The sequence below is a fragment of the Equus asinus genome, chromosome 4, assembly GCF_041296235.1.
Source record: "Equus asinus isolate D_3611 breed Donkey chromosome 4, EquAss-T2T_v2, whole genome shotgun sequence".
NCBI classification, from domain to species: domain Eukaryota; kingdom Metazoa; phylum Chordata; class Mammalia; order Perissodactyla; family Equidae; genus Equus; species Equus asinus.
Genome location: NC_091793.1, coordinates 136,579,745 through 136,601,299, shown reverse-complemented (window position 1 = coordinate 136,601,299; position 21,555 = coordinate 136,579,745). Strand labels below are relative to the sequence as shown.

Below are 21,555 nucleotides of genomic sequence, written 5' to 3'. Positions count from 1 at the left end.
GTACAACTGAAATTTCACAAGGTTGTAAACTATCATAATCTCAATAAAAAGTTTAAAAAATCATGAATGGATGTTGGAGTTTTGCAAAATGCTTTTTCTCTTTTAATCAGTTAAATTGTATTTAAATCATATTTTCTAATGTTAATATCAAAATATCCTTGTATTCCTTGGGTAAACCCAACTTATTAATGGTATGTTATTTTTTCTCTGTACTATTGGATTTTTTAAATTATTATTTTATTGAGGTCATAATAGATTATAACATTGTGAAATTTCAGGTGTGTACGTTATTATTTGTCAGTCACCATATATATGTGCCCCTTTACCCCTTCGTGTCCACCCTCAGTCCCCTTCCTCTCTAGTAGCCACTAATCTGTTCTCTTTGTGCATGTGCTAGTTTATCTTCCACATATGAGTGAAATCATGTGGTGTTTTTCTTTGTCTGGCTTATTTCACTTAACATAATACCCTCAAGGTCCATTCATTTTGTTGCAGGTGGCACAATTTTGTCTTTTTTATGGCTGAGTAGTATTCCATTGTGTTTGTGTGTGTGTGTGTGTGTGTGTGTGTGTGTATATATATACACACACACACACATATACCACGTCTTCTTTATCCATTCATCACTTGAGGGGCACTTTGGTTCCTTCCACATCTTGGTTATTGTGAATAAGGGTACAAGGAACATAGGGGTGCATAAGTCTCCTTGAATTGTTGATTTCAAGTTCTTTGAATAAAGACCCAATAGTAGGATAACTGGATCATATGGTATTCCTATTTTTAATTTTTTGAGAAATCTCCATACTGTTTTCCATAGTGGCTGCACCAGTTTGCATTCCCACCAGCAGTGTATGAGGGTTCCCTTTTCTCTACACCCTCTCCAACATTTGTTATTTTTGTCTTGGTGATTATAGCCATTCTAACAGGTGTAACGTGATATTCTAGTGTAGTTTTGATTTGCATTTCCCTGATGATTAGTGATGTTGAACATCTTTTCATGTGCCTCTTGGCCATCTGTATACCTTCTTTGGAAAAATGTTCATATTCTCTGCCCATTTTTTGATCAGGTTGTTTGTTTTTTTGTTGTTGAGTTGTGTGAGTTCTTCATATATTTTGGAGATTAACCCCTTGTTGGATATATGATTTGCAAATATTTTCTCCCAGTTGGTGGGTTGTCTTTTTGATTTGTTCCTAGTTTCCTTTGCCTTGCAGAAGCTCTTTAGTCCTATGTAGTCCCATTTGTTTATTTTTCTTTTGTTTCCCTTGCCTGAGTAGAAATGATATTCAAAAAAATGCTGCCAAGACTGTTGTCAAAGAGTGTACTGCCTGTATTTTCTTCTAGGAGTTTTATTGTTTCACATCTTGCCTTCAAGTCTTTAATCCATTTTGAGTTAATTTTTGTGTATGGCATAAGATAAGGTCTACTTTCATTCTTTTGTATGTGGCTGTCCAGTTTCTCCAATACCATTTGAAGAGACTTTCCTTTCTCCATTCTATGTTCTTGGCTCCTTTATCAAAGATTAGCTGTCCATAGTTCTGTGGTTTTATTTTTGGGCTTTCAGTTCTGTTCCATTGATCTGTGTGTCTGTTTTTGTACCAGGATGATGCTTTTTTGATTACTATAATTTTGTAGTGTATTTTGAAGTTGGGGATTGTGATGCCTTCTATTGGATTTTTTTTTGTACTAAAATTATATTTTGTTTCTAACATTTGTATCTGTGTTCATGAATGAGATTTGACCAATTTTCCTTTTTTGTAATGTCCTTGTTAGAGTTTATTATCAAGGTCATAGTGTCCTCATGAAATGAATTGGGAAACATTCCCTTTTTTTCATTTAATTCTTGTCAGTTACATCTTTAGCTTATTAAAGCCTTTTGGAATTTCTTGTATTAGAAGCTAAATTCCTATTTTTTAATTTGTTTTATGGCAGAAGATATAATGTATGTATTGAACAATTTATAAAATATTATATATAGTTTAATGAGAGCAATGAATATTGAATAATTTCTAAAACATGTATGTATAGCTTAAGTAAAGATACTAAGTCTATTGCCTAGATGTTTACGAGTCAGGTTGAGAAATGCATCATCACCATGTCAGCAATGTGTTTTGTATGCCCTTATGAGATTGCATGCCTTTCCCCTACCCTCCCCAGGTGACGGCTGCCCTGATTTCTGTTGTAATCATTCTTTTTCCTCTGACTATATCCTTAAACAATATATTGTTGGTTTGTTTCTCTTAGAACTTTTTATAAATGGAATATACTGTATGTATTCTTCTGTGAATCATACCATATATGTTCTTAATCTATATTATATCATATATATTTTTAATCTATAGCTGATTTATTTCTTTAGGCTGGAAAAAATGAAAAAAGAATATAGAAATCTGAGTACATGGATAGAAAAAGCCAGCTATATAGAAGGAGTTCTTACCCCAAAATGGGAAAGTAAAGAACCTAAGGTAATTAACATAATTAATGCATAACATAATACATTCTCCTCTGTATATTTTTTTTTTGAGTTAATGATAGGTTACAATCTTGTGAAATTTCAGTTGTACATTATTGTTTGTCAGTCGTGTTGTAGGTGCACCACTTCACCCTTTGTGCCCACCCCCCACCCCACCATTCCCCTGGTAGCCACTAATCTGTTCTCTTTGTCCATGTGTTTAAATTCCTTATATGAGTGGAGTCATACAGAGATTGTCCTTCTCTATCTGGCTTATTTCACTTAACATAATTCCCTCAATGTCCATCCATGTTGTTGCAAATGGGATGATTTTGTTCTGTTTTACGGCTGAGTAGTATTCCATTGTATATACATACCACATCTTCTTTATCCAATCATCTGTTGATGGGCATTTAGGTTGCTTCCACGTCTTGCCTATTGTAAGTAATGCTGTAATAAACATCGGAGTGCATAGGACTTGTGGAATTTATGACTTCAAGCTTTTTGGATGTATACCCACTAGTGGAATGGCTGGATTGTATGGTAGTTCTATTTTTAATTTTTTGAGGAATCTCCATACTGTTTTCCATAGTGGCTGCATCAGTTTGCATTCCCACCAGCAGTGTATGAGGGTTCCTTTTTCTCCACAACCTCTCCAAGATTTGTTACTATTTGTTTTAGTTATTTTTGTCATTCTAATGGGTGTAAGGTGATATCTTAGTGTAGTTTTGATTTGCGTTTCCCTGATGATCAGCAATGATGAACATCTTTGCATGTGCCTATTGGCCATCCATATACCTTCTTTGGAGAAATGTCTGTTGATGTCTCCTGCCCATTTTTTTTTTTTAAAGATTTTACTTTTTCTCTCCAAAGCCCCCTGGTACATAGTTGTATATTCTTTGTTGTGGGTCTAGTTGTGGCATGTGGGACGCTGCCTCAGCATGGTTTGATGAGCAGTGCCATGTCCGCGCCCAGGATTTGAACCAACGAAACACTGGGCTGCCTGCAGTGGAGCGCGCGAACTTAACCACTCGGCCACGGGGCCAGCCCCCTCCTGCCCATTTTTTGATCAGGTTGTTTAATTTTTTGTTGTTGAGTTGTGTGAGTTCTTTATATATTATGGATATTAAGCCTTTGTCAGATGTATTAGTTGAAAATATTTTTTCCCAGTTAGTGGGTTGTTTTTTTGTTTCAATCCTGTTTTCCCTTGCCTTGAAGAAGCTCTTTAGTCTGATGAAGTCCAATTTGTTTATTCTTTCTATTGTTTCCCTTGTCTGAGAAGACATGGTGTCTGAAAAGATCCTTTTAATACTGATGTCAAAGAGTGTACTGCCTACATTTTCTTCTAGAAGCCTTATGGTTTCAGGTCTCAGCTTTAGGTCTTTGATCCATTTTGAGTTTATTTTGGTGAATGGTGAGAAAGAATGGTCAATTTTCATTCTTTTACATGTGGCTTTCCAGTTTTCCCAGCACCATTTGTTGAAAAGACTTTCTGTTCTCCATTGTACGCCCTCAGTTCCTTTGTCAAAGATTAGCTGTCCATAGATGTGTGGTTTTATTTCTGGGCTTTCAATTCTGTTCCATTCATCTGTGCACCAGTTTTTGTACCAGTACCATGCTGTTTTGACTGCTGTTGCTTTGTAGTATGTTTGAAGTCAAGGATTGTGATGCCTCCAGCTGTGTTCTTTTTTCTCAGGATTGCTTTAGCAATTTGGGGTCTTTTGTTGCCCCATGTGAATTTCAGGATTCCTTGTTCTATTTCTGTAAAGAATGTCATTGGAATTCTGATTTGGATGGCGTTGAATCTGTAGAATGCTTTAGGTAGAATGGACATTTTAACTACGTTTATTCTTCCAATCTATGTGCATGGAATGTCTTTCCAACTCTTTATGTCGTCATCAATTTCTTTCAGAAAAGCCTTGTAATTTTCATTGTATTGGTCTTTCACTTCCTTGGTTAAACTCACCCCGAGGTATTTTATTCTTTTTGTTGTGATTGTGAATGGTATTCTGTTCTTGAGTTCTTTTTCTGTTAGTTCATTATTAGAGTATAGGAACACTACTGATTACTGTAAATTGATTTTCTACCCTGCAACTTTGCTGTAGTTGTTGATTACTTCTAATAGTTTTCCAATGGATTCTTTGGGGTTTTCTATATATAAGGTCATGTCGTCTGCATACAGTGAGAGTTTCACTTCTTCCCCCCCGTTTGGATTCCTTTTATTCCTTTTTCTTGCCTAATTGCTCTGGCTAGGACCTCCAGTACTATGTTAAATAAGAGTGGTGATAGAGGGCATCCTTGTCTTGTTCCTGTTTCAGAGGGATGGCGCTCAGTTTTTGTCCGTTGAGAATTATGTTGGCTGTCGGTTTGTCATATATGGCCTTTATTATGTTGAGGTAGTTTCCTTCTATGCCCATTTTGTTCAGAGTTTTTATCATAAATGGCTGTTGGATCTTGTCAAATGCTTTCTCTGCATCTATTGAGATGACCATGTGGTTTTTATTCCTCAGTTAGTTGATGTGGTGTATCACGTTGATTGATTTGCAGATGTTGAACCATCCCTGTGTCCCTGGTATGAATCCCACCTGATCATGATGTATGATCCTTTTGATGAATTGCTGAATTCTGGTTGCCAAAATTTTGTTTAGAATGTTTGCATCTATGTTCATCAGTGATATTGGCCTGTAGTTCTCCTTTTTCGTGCTGTCCTTGTCAGGTTTTGGTATCAGCGTGGTGTTGGCCTCGTAGAATGTGTTAGGAAGTGTTCCATCCTCCCTAATTTTTTGGAATAGCTTGAAAAGGATAGGTATTAAATCCTCTCTGAAAGTTTGGTAGAATTCCCCAGGAAAGCCATCTGGTCCTGGGGTTTTATTCTTTGGGATACTTTTGATGGCTATTTCAATCTCTTTCCTTGTGATTGGTCTGTTCAAATTGTTTGCTTCTTCTTGAGTGAGCTTTGGGAGATTGTGGAAGTCCAAGAATTTATCCATTTCCTCTAGGTTATCCATTTTGCTGGCATATAGTTTTTCGTAGTTTTCTCTTATAATCTGTTGTATTTCTGCAGAGTCTGTTGTTATTTCTCCTCTTTCATTTCTGATTTTGTTTATTTGAGCTTTCTCTCTTTTTTTCTTTGTAAGTCTGGCTAGGGATTTGTCAATTTTATTTATCTTCTCAAAGAACCAGCTCTTTGTTTCATTGATCCTTTCTACTGCCTTTTTTGTTTCAATAGCATTTGTTTCTGCTCTGATTTTTATTATTTCTCTCCTTCTGCTGACTTTTGCCTTTGTTTGTTCTTCTTTCTGTAATTCAGTTAGGTGTAGTTTAAGATTGCTGATTTGGGATTTTTCTTGTTTGTTAAGATGTGCCCCAGTTGCGATAAATTTTCCTCTTAATACAGCTTTTGCTGCATCCCGTATGAGTTGGTATGGCATGTTATCATTTTCATTTGTCTCCAGGTATTTTTTGATTTCTTCTTTAATTTCTTCAATGATCCATTGCTTGTTCAATAGCATATTGTTTAGTCTCCACATCCTTGTGCCTTTCTCAGCTTTTTTCTTGTAATTAATTTCTAGCTTTATAGCATTATGATTGGAGAAGATGCTTGTTATTATTTCAATTTTTTTAAATTTGTAGAGGCTTGCCTTGTTTCCCAACATATGGTCTATCCTTGAGAATGTTCCATGTGCAGTTGAGAAGAATGTGTATTCTGCTGTTTTTGGATGAAGTGTTCTATATATGTCTATTTAGTCCAACTGTTTTAGCTTTTCATTTAGCTCCACTGTTTCTTTGTTGATTTTCTGTCTGGATGATCTGTCCATGGATGTGAGTGGGGTGTTGAGCTCCCCTACTATTGTTGTGTTATTTTTGATACCTTCTTTTAGGTTTGTTAATAGTTGCTTTATGAACTTTGGTGCTCCTGTGTTGGGTGCATAGACATTTATAAGCATTATTTCTTCTTGATGAAGTGTCCCTTTGACCATTATATATTGGCCCTCTATGTCTCTCTTTACCTGCCGTATCTTGAAGTCTGTTTTGTCTGATATAAGTATTGTGACACCTGCTTTCTTTTGTTTGCTATTTGCTTGGAGAATTGTCTGCCACCCCTTCACTCTGAGCCTGTGTTTGTCCTTGGAGGTGAGGTGTGTTTCCTGGAGGAAACAAATTGTTGGATCTTGTTCTTTAGTTCATTTTGCCACTCTGTGTCTTTTTATTGGAGAGTTCAATCCATTTACATTGAGGGTGAGTATTGATGCATGAGGGCTTAATGCTGTCATTCTGTTGCTCGTTTTCCAGTTTTCCTGTGTTTCCTTTGTTTCTCGTCCTGTGTGTTTTAGCCTACCCATTGACTTCTGCAATTTCTTATGCTGGGTTTCTTAGATTTTTCCTTATTTATGTTTTGTGTCTCTGTTCTGTTTTTTAGTTTGGTGGCTACCCTGAAGTTTGTATTCAAAATCTCGTGTATAACATAGTCAGTCCATTTTCTGGTGGTCTCTTACTTCCTTAGCCTAGACTGTTTGAGTCCCTTTCCTCTTCCCCTCCTAAATTATTATTTTCATGTCTTATTCCAACTTGTGTTGTGAGTTTATGGTTAGAGTGATAAGATTGTCTTTGCTTTGGAGATTTCCTTCCCTTTATCCTAATGCTATAGTTGAATATTTGCTATCCTATTCAGATTCTATCTATTTGTCTCCCTACTCTGTGTTGTGTGACCCCTTACTCCCTTTTTTTCTTTTTTCAGGTATGAGAGCCTTCTTGAGGATTTCTTGTAGTGGAGGTTGTGCGACTATGAAGTCCCTTAGCTTTTGTGTGTCTGGAAAAGATTTAATTTCTCCCTGATATCTGAAGGGTATTTTTGCTGGATAGAGTCTTCTTGGCTGAAGATTTTTATCCTTTAATTTTTTGAGTATGTCACTCCAACCTCTCCTAGCCTGTAAGGTTTTTGTAGAGAAATCCACTGAAAGTCTGATGGGGGTGCCTTTGTAGGTTATTTTCTTCTGCCTTGCTGCCCTGAGTATTCTTTCTTTGTCCTTCATTTTTGCCATTTTTACTACTATGTGCCTTGCAGTAGGTCTTTTTACATTGACAAATCTAGGATTCTAAAAGCTTCCTGCACACACATTTCTGTCTCAATCCCTAGATTTGGGAAGTTCTCTTCTATTATTTCTTTGAGCACACTTTCTGCTCCATTTTCCTCTTCCACGCCCTCAGGAATTCCGATGATTCTTTAGTTGCATTTTCTCATTGAGTCAGCTATTTTTCTGAGATTTTCTTCAGTTTTTTTAATTCTTAGTTCTCTTTCTTCCTCTGTCTGGAGCCATTCAGCCTGTCTATCTTCAGTTATGCTAATTTGTTCCTCTAGGGTGTCTACACGTGCATTCAGGGAATCCATATTCTGTTTTATTTGATCCATTGTATTTTTCATCTGTAGTATTTCTAATTGATTCTTCTTTACAATTTCAATCTCTTTTGTGAAGTAACTCCAGAACTCGTTGACTTGTTTCTCTATATTTCCCTTTACCTCATTGAATATTTTGAGGATAGCTATTTTGAACTCATCTTCATTTAGTTTACCCATTTCCAAGCCCTCAGGACCTACTTCTGTATTTTTATTGTTTTCTTTTTGGAGTGGAGCTTTTATAAATTGCTGGATGGTAGAGGAGTGGTTTTTGCGCATGGTGCTATTATTCGGCTGCAGTTACAGCCTGTCGCCACTAGATGGGGGTCGAGAACCACGTGTTCTGAGCCCTCCACCTTCAGTCACCTTGGCGGGGCACAGCGTGGGTTGGGGGAGGAGGGGCACTTTCACTCTTGCAGGCCTGGATTGGATCAGCTCTCGCTTTCTGGTCTCCCGGGACCCTGGCTTGCTGGGGCTCCCCCATGCGAAAGCTTTCCCCCGTGAGAGGGTTTCCACTGCACAGGCGGTGGGAGTCCTAGACTATGCCCTGCTCCTTCCTTCACTCGTGGCAGCGATCCCAGTCTCTAGGGGCGGAGCGAAGTTCTCTCTACCTCGTTCCAGCTCCTCCGAGGTCAGCTGCCGCCTCTCTGCCTTCCGTTGTTTGGCTGCTGTGGGTCTCTGATGATTTCTGTTATTAGGATGTTTTTTTTGGTTGGAAAGCAGTTGCTCTTTTTAGTTGTAATTTGGAGGGGAGAGAGTCCCGGGTGAGCTCACACCACCATGTTGCTGACGTCCAACTGGGATTCTCTCCTCTGTATATCTTTTAATGCTTTTTATTAAAAGAAGATTATGATAATTAAAAGTGATGACCAGTTATTGCTTATGTATTCTCAATATATAAAATACTAGTCATGATTCATATACTTTCATATTTTGATAATAATATGATAATAAATATTGGTAATTTATGATATAGTTTTTTAACAGGTTTTTTGAGATATAATTCACATACCATACAATTCACCCATTTGAAGTATATAATTCAGTGGCCTTTAGTATATTCACAGAGTTGTGTGTCCATTACTACAATCAGCTTTAGAACATTTTCATTACCTCTAAAAGAAACCCCAAACCCCTTAGCTTATACCTGCTAAAGCTCCCATTCTCCCAAGCCTAGGCAATAACTAATATACTTTCTGTCTCTATAGATTTGTTCATTCTAGACATTTCATATTAATGGAATCATACAGAATGTGGTCCTTTGTGACTTGCTTCTCTTACTTATCATAGTGTTTTTAACGTTCACTCTGTTGTAGCATGTATCAGTACTTCATTTCTTTTTACCACCAAGTAATATTCCATTGTATGGATATAGACCACATTTTGTTTATCCATTCATCAGGTGATGGACATTTGGGTTGTTTCCACTTTTTAGCTATTATGAATACTGCTGCTATGAACATTCATTGGCAGGTTTTTGTGTGAACATATGTTTTTAATTCTCTTGGGTGTATACCTAGGAGTGAAATTGCTGGATCATATAGTAATTCTCTCTTTTTTCAGGAATTGCAGAACTATTTTCCACAACAGCCACACAATTTTACATTCAACCAGCAATCTATAAGGGGTTCCATATCTTCTCCAACACTTGTTATTTTCCTTTTTTTTGTTTTAATTATAGCCATCCTAGTGGATTTGAAGTGGTATCTCATTATGGTTTTGATTTTCATTTCTCAAATGACCAATGATGTGAGCATCTTTTCGTGTGTTTAGTGGCCATTTGTATATGCTCTGTGGATATATGTTTATTCAAGTTCTTTGCTGATTTTTTAATTGGATTATTTGTATTTTTATTGCTGAGTTATAAGAGTACAAAATATTTTGAACACTATACCTTTATCAGATTTATAAATAAGGTTTAATATTTAGAAATACAATGTAACCCTTACATTTTGACCTGGCAATAAGGGATTTCAGTGGATAGATAAAACGTTAACATCACAGCCTTGAAGTGGTAGTCATAACATATTGATATATTCATGTTTTTCAGTGCCTCTGTGATAGTTGAGCAGAGTTGTGCTGCGATAGGATAAATTGATTAGCATTTACTAAGACAGAATCAGTATTTTAGGGAAAGTTTTGGGTGCTCTTCATTAAAGCGACTATGGACTTTGGGTTCTTACTGAAAGACTGATGTTTTATAAGAGCCAGTGACACTGCACCTTATAACCCCTCTTGGAATTTTGTAAAGATCTGCATCACTTTGCAACTCATAGGCCATAACATATTCCAGTGAAAAAGTTATCTGTTTCCTGGGGGTATTCCTCTTATATCCCTTAAAGTTACAATATTGTGTCATTTATCTTGTAATCTTTTTCTCTCACATTTGTTGTTCAAATCCCCTGTCAATTCGTGGATATCCTCTCCTTGGGACACCAGCTCTTAGCTGGGGTGTACCTCTCTTTAAAATAGTACTGCTTGGATTGCTTTTCTCACAAACCCATATCCTTCCTGTCTTCTGTAAATTTTTTATATGTGTTAAAAGAAATTATGAAGGCAGAGAAAAATGCTTTAGCTCTTTAAACATTTCTCCAATATATTTTCTTTCTTTTTTTTTTTTCTTTGCTTCTAGGGAAGTAATACCAACGAGGTACTTGAAAGCCAGCTTGAAGAGAAGCCTGAAGATATTGTAACGTCAGGTTAAGAAACTAATTTACTTTTTGTGTTTATTATTAAGATAATTAAAAACAAGAGTAGTTATATCACAAAAAGAAAATTAGTAATTTGCTTTAAGTGGATTTCATTTTTTTGTTGGGGAATAAATATGCATTTTGTTATAGTTTTGGTATATGGTATTTATTTTGTAATACCCCAAAGAAAAGACTTTGACACAAGAGTTATTTTCATTTTTTTTCATGCTCCTTTACTCCTTAAAGGACAAGGAAAAAGTTAAATCTTAACTATAATCTATGAAAATGTATTTTTGTTAAACATTGTTAACTGTAGAGCTGTTGATCTCTTCTGTAGAGTGGTGTATATGTGTGTGTGTGTGGAAGAGAAAGGGAAGGGGGGGTATAGGAAATTGTTAGCATTAAATTTGAGAACTTACCACAAATTATCAGTAAGATATTTAATTAATGGAAAATACTGTTCATGCAGTCAAACTCTTTGGGGGCTGGCCTGGTGGCCTAGTGGTTAAGTTCAGTGCGCTCCACTTCAGTGGCCCAGGGTCAGTTCCTGGGCATGGACCTACACCACTCATTGGTGGCTGTGCTGAGGCAGCGACCCACATGCAAAATAGAGAAAGATTGGCACAGATGTTAGCTCATGGCAAATCTTCCTCAGCAAAAAAACGCCACAGCAACAACAAAAACTCTCTGTTAAAAGATTCATTTAGAAATAAAATACATGCATAATACTCTATCTTTAAAATCTTGGATTCTGTAGTGTGGGATAATGATTTATTTATATATTGTTACTTTTTTGTTTGATGAGGAAGATTGGCCCTGAGCTAACATCTGTTGCCAGTCTTCCTCTTTTTGCTTGAGGAAGATTGTCCCTGGGCTAACATCTGTACCAGTCTTCCTCTATTTTATATGTGAGATGCCGCCACAGCATGGTTTGATGAGCAGTGTGTGTGTCTGTGCCTGGGATCTGAACCTGCGAACTCTGACCCACTGAAGTGGAGTGTGTGAACTTGACTACCATGCCAGTGAGTTGGCCCCAACAATGTTTATAAGACATTGCCACAGGTTACCTCTCTCCTTCTCTACTTCTACTTCCCTGACTGCATCAGGCTTTGATGTATTTGTTTCCTAACCTCCGAGGCTCAGCCAGCCTAGCAGAGCTATTGCATCTTTAGTTACTCTCTACCTGACACATTCAAGTTTTAGGTGTAGGAGAATCACACTTCCCTTTTCAATATCACTGTTGAAGATGGAGGTTAACCTCGCTCACTCAGTGGTGGTTACCATCTTCTATTTTTTCTTTACCTTTTTTCACTTATCCAAACAGTTATTTCAAGGCTAGTGACTTCTTTCCTTTTTTTGTATTCCTGTGGCGTCCTGTACTTACATCTAACATTTATTGACCATTGTGTTCCAGGAGCTTTACTTGGATTATACAAATTAATCCTCACAGCAGTCAGTTGAGGGCACTATTATTATTTATCCACATTTTTACAGATGCGAAAACTGAGGATCAAACATCTGAGGTGACCAGTCAGAGATCATTAAGTGATAGGGATCTGTTTGACCAGAGAGCTCAAGCATGTAACCGCGTTGCCACCAACATCTAATGTAGACTTGTGTCATACCTATAAGATAAGCTATCAGTATCCTATTTTACAAATGAGAAAACCAAGGCTTGGAAAAATGACTGACCACAGTCATGCAGCTAATAGTGACCATAATAAGTTTTGTTTTTACTACACTTAAGCATGTTTTTGTATCTCAATTCTTTATTCCCTCTCTCTCCCTTTTAGGTTTTCCTTTTCTACTTGCTAAATATATATTCTTTATATTCGTAGGAAAACTTAAAAAAAATGCTTCCATTAGCCTCTCTTGAATGGTCCCTATATTCTCTGGTTACAAACAACTTTCTTTTAGTCTCTTTTTCTAATCCCAAGTCTATCACTGACTATCTGGGATTTATTTTATTTCTCTTGACTTTTAGCAAAATATACTCTCTACCCGTTTTTATGTCTTTCCATTGATGGATCTGAGATCTTATCACTTTATATGTGTTTTCATTTTATCTCCACGGTTGTTTGTTTACTGTAACTCCGCCATCTTCCCAGAGAGTCATCAGCTTGTTTTTACTAAACAATGTTTATATTTGAGTAGCTGCTTTGATTTAAATTGCTCATTGTTCCTGGTGAGAAAAAATTGTAATAGTATTTTATTAGTGCACTTAAACATATAAATAATGTGTTTATTATTTTATATATAATAAAATAATTCTATTAATTTCTTAACAGATGTCCCTCTTATAAAGGAGAAAGCTGAAACTATTCCAAGTGAGGTAAGGGAACTTGGAAGAGAACTTCTAATAGTCACTATTTTATAAAGGGATAAAATACTTGTAAATGGAGAAATATTTATAGATGGGAGGAAAAAAAGCACTAGAGAAGTTTTTCAGATTTTCATGGTTATTTCTGTGATGGCAATATCTGTACAGTTGCATGATTTGTTTAAGTTAAATTACACTCTTAAAAGAGAAGTTTCAGCATAAAATAGTAACATTTAGAAATACAGGGGCCAGCCCCATGGCTAAGTGGTTAAGTTTGCACGCTCCACTTCAGTGGCCCAGGGTTTCGCCAGTTCGGATCCTGGCTGCAGACATGGCACTGTTCATCAGGCCACACTGAAGCAGCATCCTACATGCCACAACTAGAAGGACCCACAACTAAAAATGCACAACTATGTACCAGGGGGCTTTGGGGAGAAAAAGGAAAAATAAAATCTTAAAAAAAAATGCATGCAAAGATAGGGGACAAAAGGTGTTGATGAAGAGAAAAGGGGGAAACAAGTAAGAAAAAATAATGAAGTTCTGTGCAATGATCTTAGAAATGGATGCCACAGACCTAACCTCATTCTTTAGTCAATCTTTCTCTGTGGAATAATAATCTATATTTTATAATATAAATAAAAATAGAGTTCACATAAGATTATTTGCTTTTTAGCTAATTTTACAGAAGATATTCATTCCATAAAGCAGTGGATCCCTATGTAAACCAATAAAGAATAAAAGATTCTTCTATACTACTTGACATATAGGATTTAATGATTTCCATCCTTGGGGCAATGGCTCCCACGTACCAATTGAAGAGTCACTGTGTGCTGTTTTCTCCAGTCCAAGGAGAGAGAAAAGAAAAGACAATATAGAAAATGTTTAATACAGCTAAATTTATTTAGCATCCCAGGCTGTCCTTTATTTTATGATAGCATTCTTTGAGCTATTTTACTATTGAAATTTCCTTTATTTTATGATATACTGGTGATAGTATAATAGTAAAATGTCAGACCCCTCAATTTTCTTTTTTGAGATGTTGCTGATTAACAAAATATGAATATATGAGAACCACTGCTTTATAAAGTAGTATGATCATTTTTATGGATAATATTCTATAGTCCATGGTTCCAGGCAAGTAGAGAATTTCTTCACTCTTTTAATAAGGAATGTAATAATTTACAAATATTGATGGTATCTTGTTCTGATAAATGATAAGGGTACAAATGATTTTAAGTCCAGTTTTATTCATTTTAAATATTTCCTAGTCAGTAGTGATTAATTGGTGGCTTGTTTTATTGATATATTTTATAGTTACTGGATAATGATAATAAGAAAGGCCTGACGCTACCAACTTTGAACCAACCGGAGCATGATAATTCAAATGCCGTTGCTCCTGAAAGTGATGAACCAACAAAGCAAACAAATACTCCATTGTTCATTATTCCTTTCGTAACAATAACAGATGAGGACAAAATACGAACCTTAGGGGAACACCAGTCAGAAGCTGTGCCAGATGGAACAAGGAAAAATGTGTTCCGTCCACCAGAAGTAAAATTGAAAGCTAGATATCCAGGCCTTTTAAGAACAGACTCATCACCATCAGAGGTAAAGTTGGGACGCATCTATACAGACCCAGGTAGAATCAAAGGGGAGGGACTTAGGTTCGTCTCCAACAGAAATTGGGCGGCAAAGCAGCAGTCTGAGCTTAGCTAGCAGGAAGAGCGCGAGCTTGGTTTCCCCAGATTCAAAATCGAAAGATAGCTTTCAAAGCCAAGATCCAAAGGAAGACCTTGAACTAAGGGTGTCTGCCCTCATGTTAGAAGTATAAGATTAGGAAAAACAAAATAATTTGTTTAAAAAACAAATTAAATACAAATAAATTGAAAATGCGTTCAAGTGAAAGTGTACCTAAGTATGTTCAACATTCCTACCCTGCTTATATTCATCAAGTAAGGAGGAAAGAACCCTTGAAGGAAAAGTCTCATGGGGTGGTGTAAAATTCAGCTGAAAGTATAGCAACAATAACAAGATGTAAATCCAAAGGGGATTTATTTCAGTGGAAATTTTTAATAAAACTGTTACATTACAGGAAATAGCTTATGTTCTTCCTGTTAGAAGTAATTTTATAGTTTAAAATGAGACCTATCTGAATGTAAATTTAACGGTACACCAGGTAAAGCCTTTCTCCAAATGACAGTTATTCTACTTGGACCTTTCTGTCTTGTTTGAGTCACTGTTATGGGAAAATCATAAAGCAGTATGAGAATGCACACTGGGCAGTGGGGAAGCAATCTGAGTTCTAAGTACGGTTCTGCCTCCAAATACTTCACTAGGCCTGGGCACCTAAATCTCTAGGTGTGTTTCCTCATTTATAGTAGATCATACTAGGTCGTTTCTCAATTCCCTTCCAAATTCCGAAAGATATAATTTTATTAAATATCTCCAGTTGGGGAATTGTTCTTAGTTTCCTTTATCAATAGCCTAACCAATGTAACTTAAAAAGAATAGCATTCTTGTTTTTTCTGAATGTGAAAGTAATATACAGTCATAGAAAATTTAGAAAATAGAAGCATAAAAGTAGTTATAATTCTACTGCCATGTTTAACAATTTTATTTCCTTTCAGTCTTTGTTATGCATATGTACATATATCTTTTGTTTTCAAAAACTTAGATCAAACCATATATGTACATATATACAATTTTATATTATGCTTTTTTAAACTTTATATTATAAGCATGTTACCTGAGTTTTCTTAAAAATTTGCAAGTTGCAAAATATTCTCAAATATGGATATTCAGTAATTCTTTAAACAGTTTCTATATTGTTGGACATTAAGTTTGAAATTAATATCCTTTTACTTATTTGGAGCTGTGATTATCTCATATATTCTTAGAAATGGCATGTTGACAAATTGCTCTCTAGAAAGATTGTACTGGTTTTTTTTCTCACCAGTGGTAATTGAGCATTTATGGTCTTCTAAATAATGATTAAAGCTTTTTTTTTTATTGCATTTCAAAAATATTAAAGCTTTTTCCTGCTTATTAGCCATTTTGATTTTCCCTGTGAGTAGAAAGATCATGTCCTTTGTCCATTGTTTTCTGTTGAGTACTTGGTGATGCTATTTATGTTTTATAATGAGCTGTTTTTATATTATAAGGATATTAACCACTTGTATATTTATGGCACATACTTTTTCATAGTTTTTAGTTTGCCTTTTAATTTCTTTATTGAGTCTGACTTCCGAAATATTCAGTTTTCATTTGATAAGTGAGTTATATATTGTAGCACAATAAACCAGTTCAGAACTTAGTGGCTTAAAATAACCATTTTACTCTCTCTCAAGATTGTGTGGGTTGACTGTGCTTAGCTGGGCAGTTGTTTTGCTCCACTTGATGTTGGCTAGTCCTATAGTCATCTAGGAGCTGCTGGGCTGGAACACTCAAGATGGCTCTTTTGTATGTCTTATACCTTGATGGACAGCTGTAAATCTAGCTCAGTTGGGATGCACGGACATCTGGTGTGATGTGTCTGTTTCTCTCTCTCTTTCCTTCCCTCCCTCCCTATGTCCCTCTCCCACTCCTCATGGCCTCTTCATGTGTTCTCTCTCTATGCCCTTTCTAGGAGGGTAGCTGAACTTCTTACATGGCATCTTAGGGCTTCCAATATATATAAAAACAGAAGCTGCAGGTACTCTTAAGACTTAGGCTTCAAAACCAGCACAGGGTCACTTCCACTGCATTCTGTTGGTTAAAGCAAGTCTTAGGCTCAGCACTGATTTGGTATTGGAGGGGTCTAAAAAAGGGCTGAAGCTTGGAAGGCGTTGTTCGCTAGGGGCCATATTTGGAGATTAACCACCACAGACTAACTATCTCTAGCTCCAAGTAATTCATGTCTCTCCCACATAGAAAATATACTTATTCCACTCCCAAGACCCTTAGTCTCATGCTATTATTGCATCAGGCTCAGGCTTACGGGCAGAATTTCATCATCTAAATCAGATCCAGGTGGATGAGGCTTCTTCAGGCTCGTCTCAATCTTAAAACCTGTGAATCAAAGAGACCAGTTTTCTGTCCCCTATATACAACAGTGAGTCAGGAACGGGAAAACTGGAATAGGCACTTTATTCTGTGGGCTTCCTGTGCATCAAATTATGATCTCAGCCAAATGTTACACCTCTAAATATTTTTGAGACAGGCCCTTATTTACCTTTGGCTGATCATCAAGGTGCTGTAGCACAATATTCTTAAGAATTTTAGAAGCTCTCCCATCTAGCAGAGAGGATCTAAGAGGCTACCCTATGATAATTTGAATATTTTTTGTCGAGCTGAGTGGGTCTTTTTGAGGTCTTAACAACAGTTCTTAGCCAAACCCTTATGACCTTGACCTTGAAACCAGGTTTTACTGGCAGTGCAATTGGAACTTGACCGATAAAGTCATGAGGTGGGGATTTCTGGCATTGGTTCAGTGGCTTAACAGTGTCACCATGGACCCAGGAGCCAGGCTCTTGCCTATCTTTTTCTCTTTTTCACACCCATGCTTGTCACTGCATGACCACCAGATGTTTGCTTCGGTTGTGGGTATCATGTGTGGATCAGGCAGGTGAGAGAATGTGGGGGTAGAACAGGCAAGTTCTTTTGCACTTGCCCGCTTTTATTTCTTAAAACAAACAAAAGTTTATCCAATAATCACCCAGTAGATTTTGTGTCTCATTGACTAGAATTAGGTCACATGACTACCTCTAGTTTCAAAGGAGAATGGGAAAACTAGTATTTGGAAAAAGAGAATGGGGTTGCCAATAATGATTCATCATTTTGAGCTGCCTATGTTGCTGTTACTAGCAAAATTCAGGTTCTGTTAGTCACAAGTATATGGGGAGTGGTTATCGTGTAATCAGTTAGCAGTAGTGCCACAATTCTTCTTCTCTCTGATGAAAATGCTCCACTCCCAGATCTTCTCAGGGTTTATTCATTCACACCGTTCAAGTCTCTGCTCAGCTGTTAGCTCCTCAGAGGGGTCTTCTCTGACGCCCTATGTAAAATAATTATCTACTCACCCGCCCTACCCCATCCCTATTACTTTTTCTTCACGTGTCATTACCTGGTATCATATTGCATGTTTGTGTACTTGTTTACTGCCTGTCCCTGCCACTTGACTTACAGATGGTAGTGATTTAGACTCACTCACCGCAGTGTCTTACTGTTTAGAATAGTGATGAGTCCATGATAGGCACTCAGTAAATATTTGCGGAATTAGTTAATTAGTTAAAAATACTGCAGGGTATTGAGGCGTTTTCTTTGGAATATCTGACTATATTATAACTCCTGGGCCTCATTGTATATAATTAAAATCACCTGGTCATAGGAAATGCACATTACTTTAGTAGTCTTAAGAGGAATGAAGCCTTAGCTCTGGCATACTGAATATCAGGCATAAACCAGCAATATTAATTCCATTCCATAAAGGGACCGATAAAGGCTCTGATTATGTGTGAGTCTTTGAGATTAAAGCCTCTGGTGCCTACAAAAGACTAGGATTAGGGAAAACAGGGAGTGGTATATGTGATATCACTAACCTTCTGTTTGCCCATTTGAACTTAGTTGCCTTCACTATGTTATGAACTCCATTTGTATAATTTAAACCCTTGAATGATGATTGATGGACTGGTGGGAAATAAGCCATGATCCCAAACTCATAGCCTTTGCTAACTCTGCACTTGAAATCAACCCAAGTCATGCATGTGAAATGCACCTTAAAATTATTTTATCCTCTTTTTTAATTTGATAATTTTTTTCCCTGGAAGTTGTTCTAATCCATATGTTTTCATAGATGTAATGAATTCTTGAAACTAATTGAGACTATAAAAGATAAAAAATAGTTTTCCTGATTTTGGAGTAAGGGGGACTTTTCTAATTGATCAAAATAGACCTTCTTTTGAAATAGATCATTTTAAAATTTCAAATCATTTTTATCTTTGCTTATACTTTTCTCTGGAAGGTCTGTTTGTCCATTGGTATCTGAGATGGATTTTATCTGAGATTACTCATTTAATTCTTTTGCTGCCAGAGGCAAGGCAGTTATTTAATATTTCCAATAATTTTAATGATGCTGCATTAAGCTTTCATTCACCCATGAGGACTAGGAAAAACATATACTCCTGAAACAATGAGAACATAACTGAATTTTCAGTGTTTCCTTATTCGTTGGGTCAGCGCTCCTTACCTTAGCTGGGTGCCCTAGATTGATTGCAGTGCTAGGAGCTTGGAAAGTGGGTCTTTCCATTGAGGGGTAAAGGAGCCTGTCCACTTTCTTCCAAGTCAGGCTTTTACTTGAATATGGTAAACTCCTGGTTGATTGGTCAGCTCTTCAGTTTATTTTCATCTTGACTATATCTTGTAGAAAACCTTTTGGACTGTGGATAATACCTGCTTATTATTTTCTATCCTATCCCCACCCCAATCTGTTCTCTACCTTTCTTTGTCCTGTTTTTTGCCCCAGGAAGGTGATCTCTCTGGACTGCCTCACCAGACCCTTCCTGGCTGACGTCCAGCAGATGGCAGGCACTGACAGGACATTGGAGGGCAAGAGGGGAAAGAAAGACTGAGATCCCCCTGTCCTGCTGTCTCCCTGCTGTGGGGCTGTAGTTCTAGCAGTGGATCCTTCACCTCTGCAGCCACTACCCACCGCCCTGACTCCAGCTATCACTGGGCTCTGGCTGGAACGGTAACATCTTCCCACTGTCGCTCTCAACATCCCTTGTTGCTTCCTTCTCTGTACACACACCTTTCATTTATATTAAAGCCTCTTTGGTTGAACCATTTTAGAGGAATTCTAGCTCCTGCCCTTACTCTTAACCCGTAATTTTCCATGTTTTCTAATATGCAAACAGATTTTCCTCTATTTCTATATCTCTCTGCTCATTTCACAGGGACTTTGTAAAAACTTGAATATCATCTTGACCTGAATGTTCATAATGCATTTTTTTAAAGTAAAGAGTTGAGGAGCCAGCCCAGTGGTGCAGCAGTTAAGTTCGCACATTCCACTTCTCGGCGGCCTGGGGTTCGCCGGTTCAGATCCTGGGTGTGGACATGGCACCACTTGGCACACCATGCTGTGGTAGGCGTCCCACATATAAAGTAGAGGAAGATGGGCACGGATGTTAGCTTGGGGTCAGGCGTCCTCAGCAAAAAGAGGAGAACTGGCAGTAGCTAGCTCAGGGCTAATCTTCCTTAAAAAAAAAGAAAGTAAAGAGTTGAAAATGAGGGATGCTTGTTATAAAAATTCAAGCAATCCCCCAAAAATGCGAGGAAGAAACATCCCATAATTCCACTGTCCAGAAATTACCAGCGTTAATAGTTAATATGTGGTGAACGTCATTCCATAAATCTGTCCATATTGTTGGGAGACAGTTCTCCATGGTTCTCTCGCATTCCTGCACATCCTGTAAGAGGCAAGGGACTCTTTTCCTGTAACGTAATCCATTGCATGTGCAGTTGTTATCTGGCCCTCAGATAACACTGCATCACCTTTGGGTATTAGGGCTTGAGGAACTGATGCAAAAACACTTACATTCTGGCTACTATGATTGCTCTGAGTAATAAACTATCCTTTGTCTCTGACTCAGGAGACTTATGTCTTCTATCAGCTTCCATGGCAGGCTAACTTGTTAGCTTACAAATATGGTAGTTTCTTGACAACTTTTGGTGACAAGATGACTGACAGACATTGCTTTCTGAAAGACGAAGGACAAGGATCTTGTCTGATCAGTTGGGTTTGGGGGAAGCCCATGGGAATTGGTCATTGAACATGCTAACCAAATTGTATGGTCAATCATGCAATAAACAGTCCTCCACTTTATTGCCTGTTAATGAGAGGGAATTGGAGAGGTGGTTGCAAGCCAAGTATAGGGAAGTAGGTTCAAAAACAGGTGCCTGGACAGTGTCCTGGTTGTTGGCAATTATCCTCCAAGTGGGGAGATTTCCTGCCAATCTGATGATCTCTCTCAGTCTATTCCATTTTAACAGTTAATACTAACCTGTCCTGGGTGGGCAGAAGATTCTGCTCTCTGACAACAGTTACAGAGATGCATACGTACACTGAGGATGACAGGATGGGGCTTCATGACTGCCATGGACAGAAACCAAGTGACTCATTAGAACTTTGCCTGGTTTGCTTGGGAGATGAGGGTACAGACTGTGTAATATCTACAAAGGAAGGGCCAGACAGCTGGGCCTTCTTATGGCCAACTACTCCTGCAGTGTAGAGTGACAATCTTGCATCCATTCCAAAACAAGAGTAAAAGATTTCAGAGTTTTTTATAGTGGGTTCTGGCTGCTATAAGGTAGTTTTGGCCCTCTTGGGGAGATTTCCCTAAAATAGATGAACTCTTGTGGAACATCATACATAGGCATCAACTAATATTCAGGCTCTTACTGTTCTGAATTGGATACACAATGCTGATGAAAGTGGTCCACTAGGAAATGAAAAACTGACCCAAAGAAATATAAATTATTGCAATCAGCTCTGGTGCCCTGGAAAACTCCTTTAGCTCTTACGTTGAAACCAGGCAAGAATTTATGAGGTGTCATCATGGTAATGGGACAGCAGATGCCCTGGATGGAAGTAGACCCCACAAAGTAGGTCACTGCTGTGCAAACCTAGTTCAAGTCACCTGAGGACACACAAACCTCATGGCCCTA

At 37.4% G+C, this 21,555-nt stretch overlaps 1 protein-coding gene across 1 annotated transcript in view; it reads left to right on the top strand.

Annotated features, from left to right (window-relative positions):
• C2CD6 (C2 calcium dependent domain containing 6) overlaps positions 1-21,555 on the top strand; it is a 161,817-nt gene that overhangs the window by 55,499 nt on the left and 84,763 nt on the right. Inside the window, 5 exon segments of the mRNA XM_070506619.1 lie at positions 2,358-2,505; positions 9,162-9,164; positions 10,511-10,544; positions 12,824-12,867; positions 14,170-14,463. Coding sequence (XP_070362720.1) covers positions 2,358-2,505; positions 9,162-9,164; positions 10,511-10,544; positions 12,824-12,867; positions 14,170-14,463 — 523 coding nt within the window.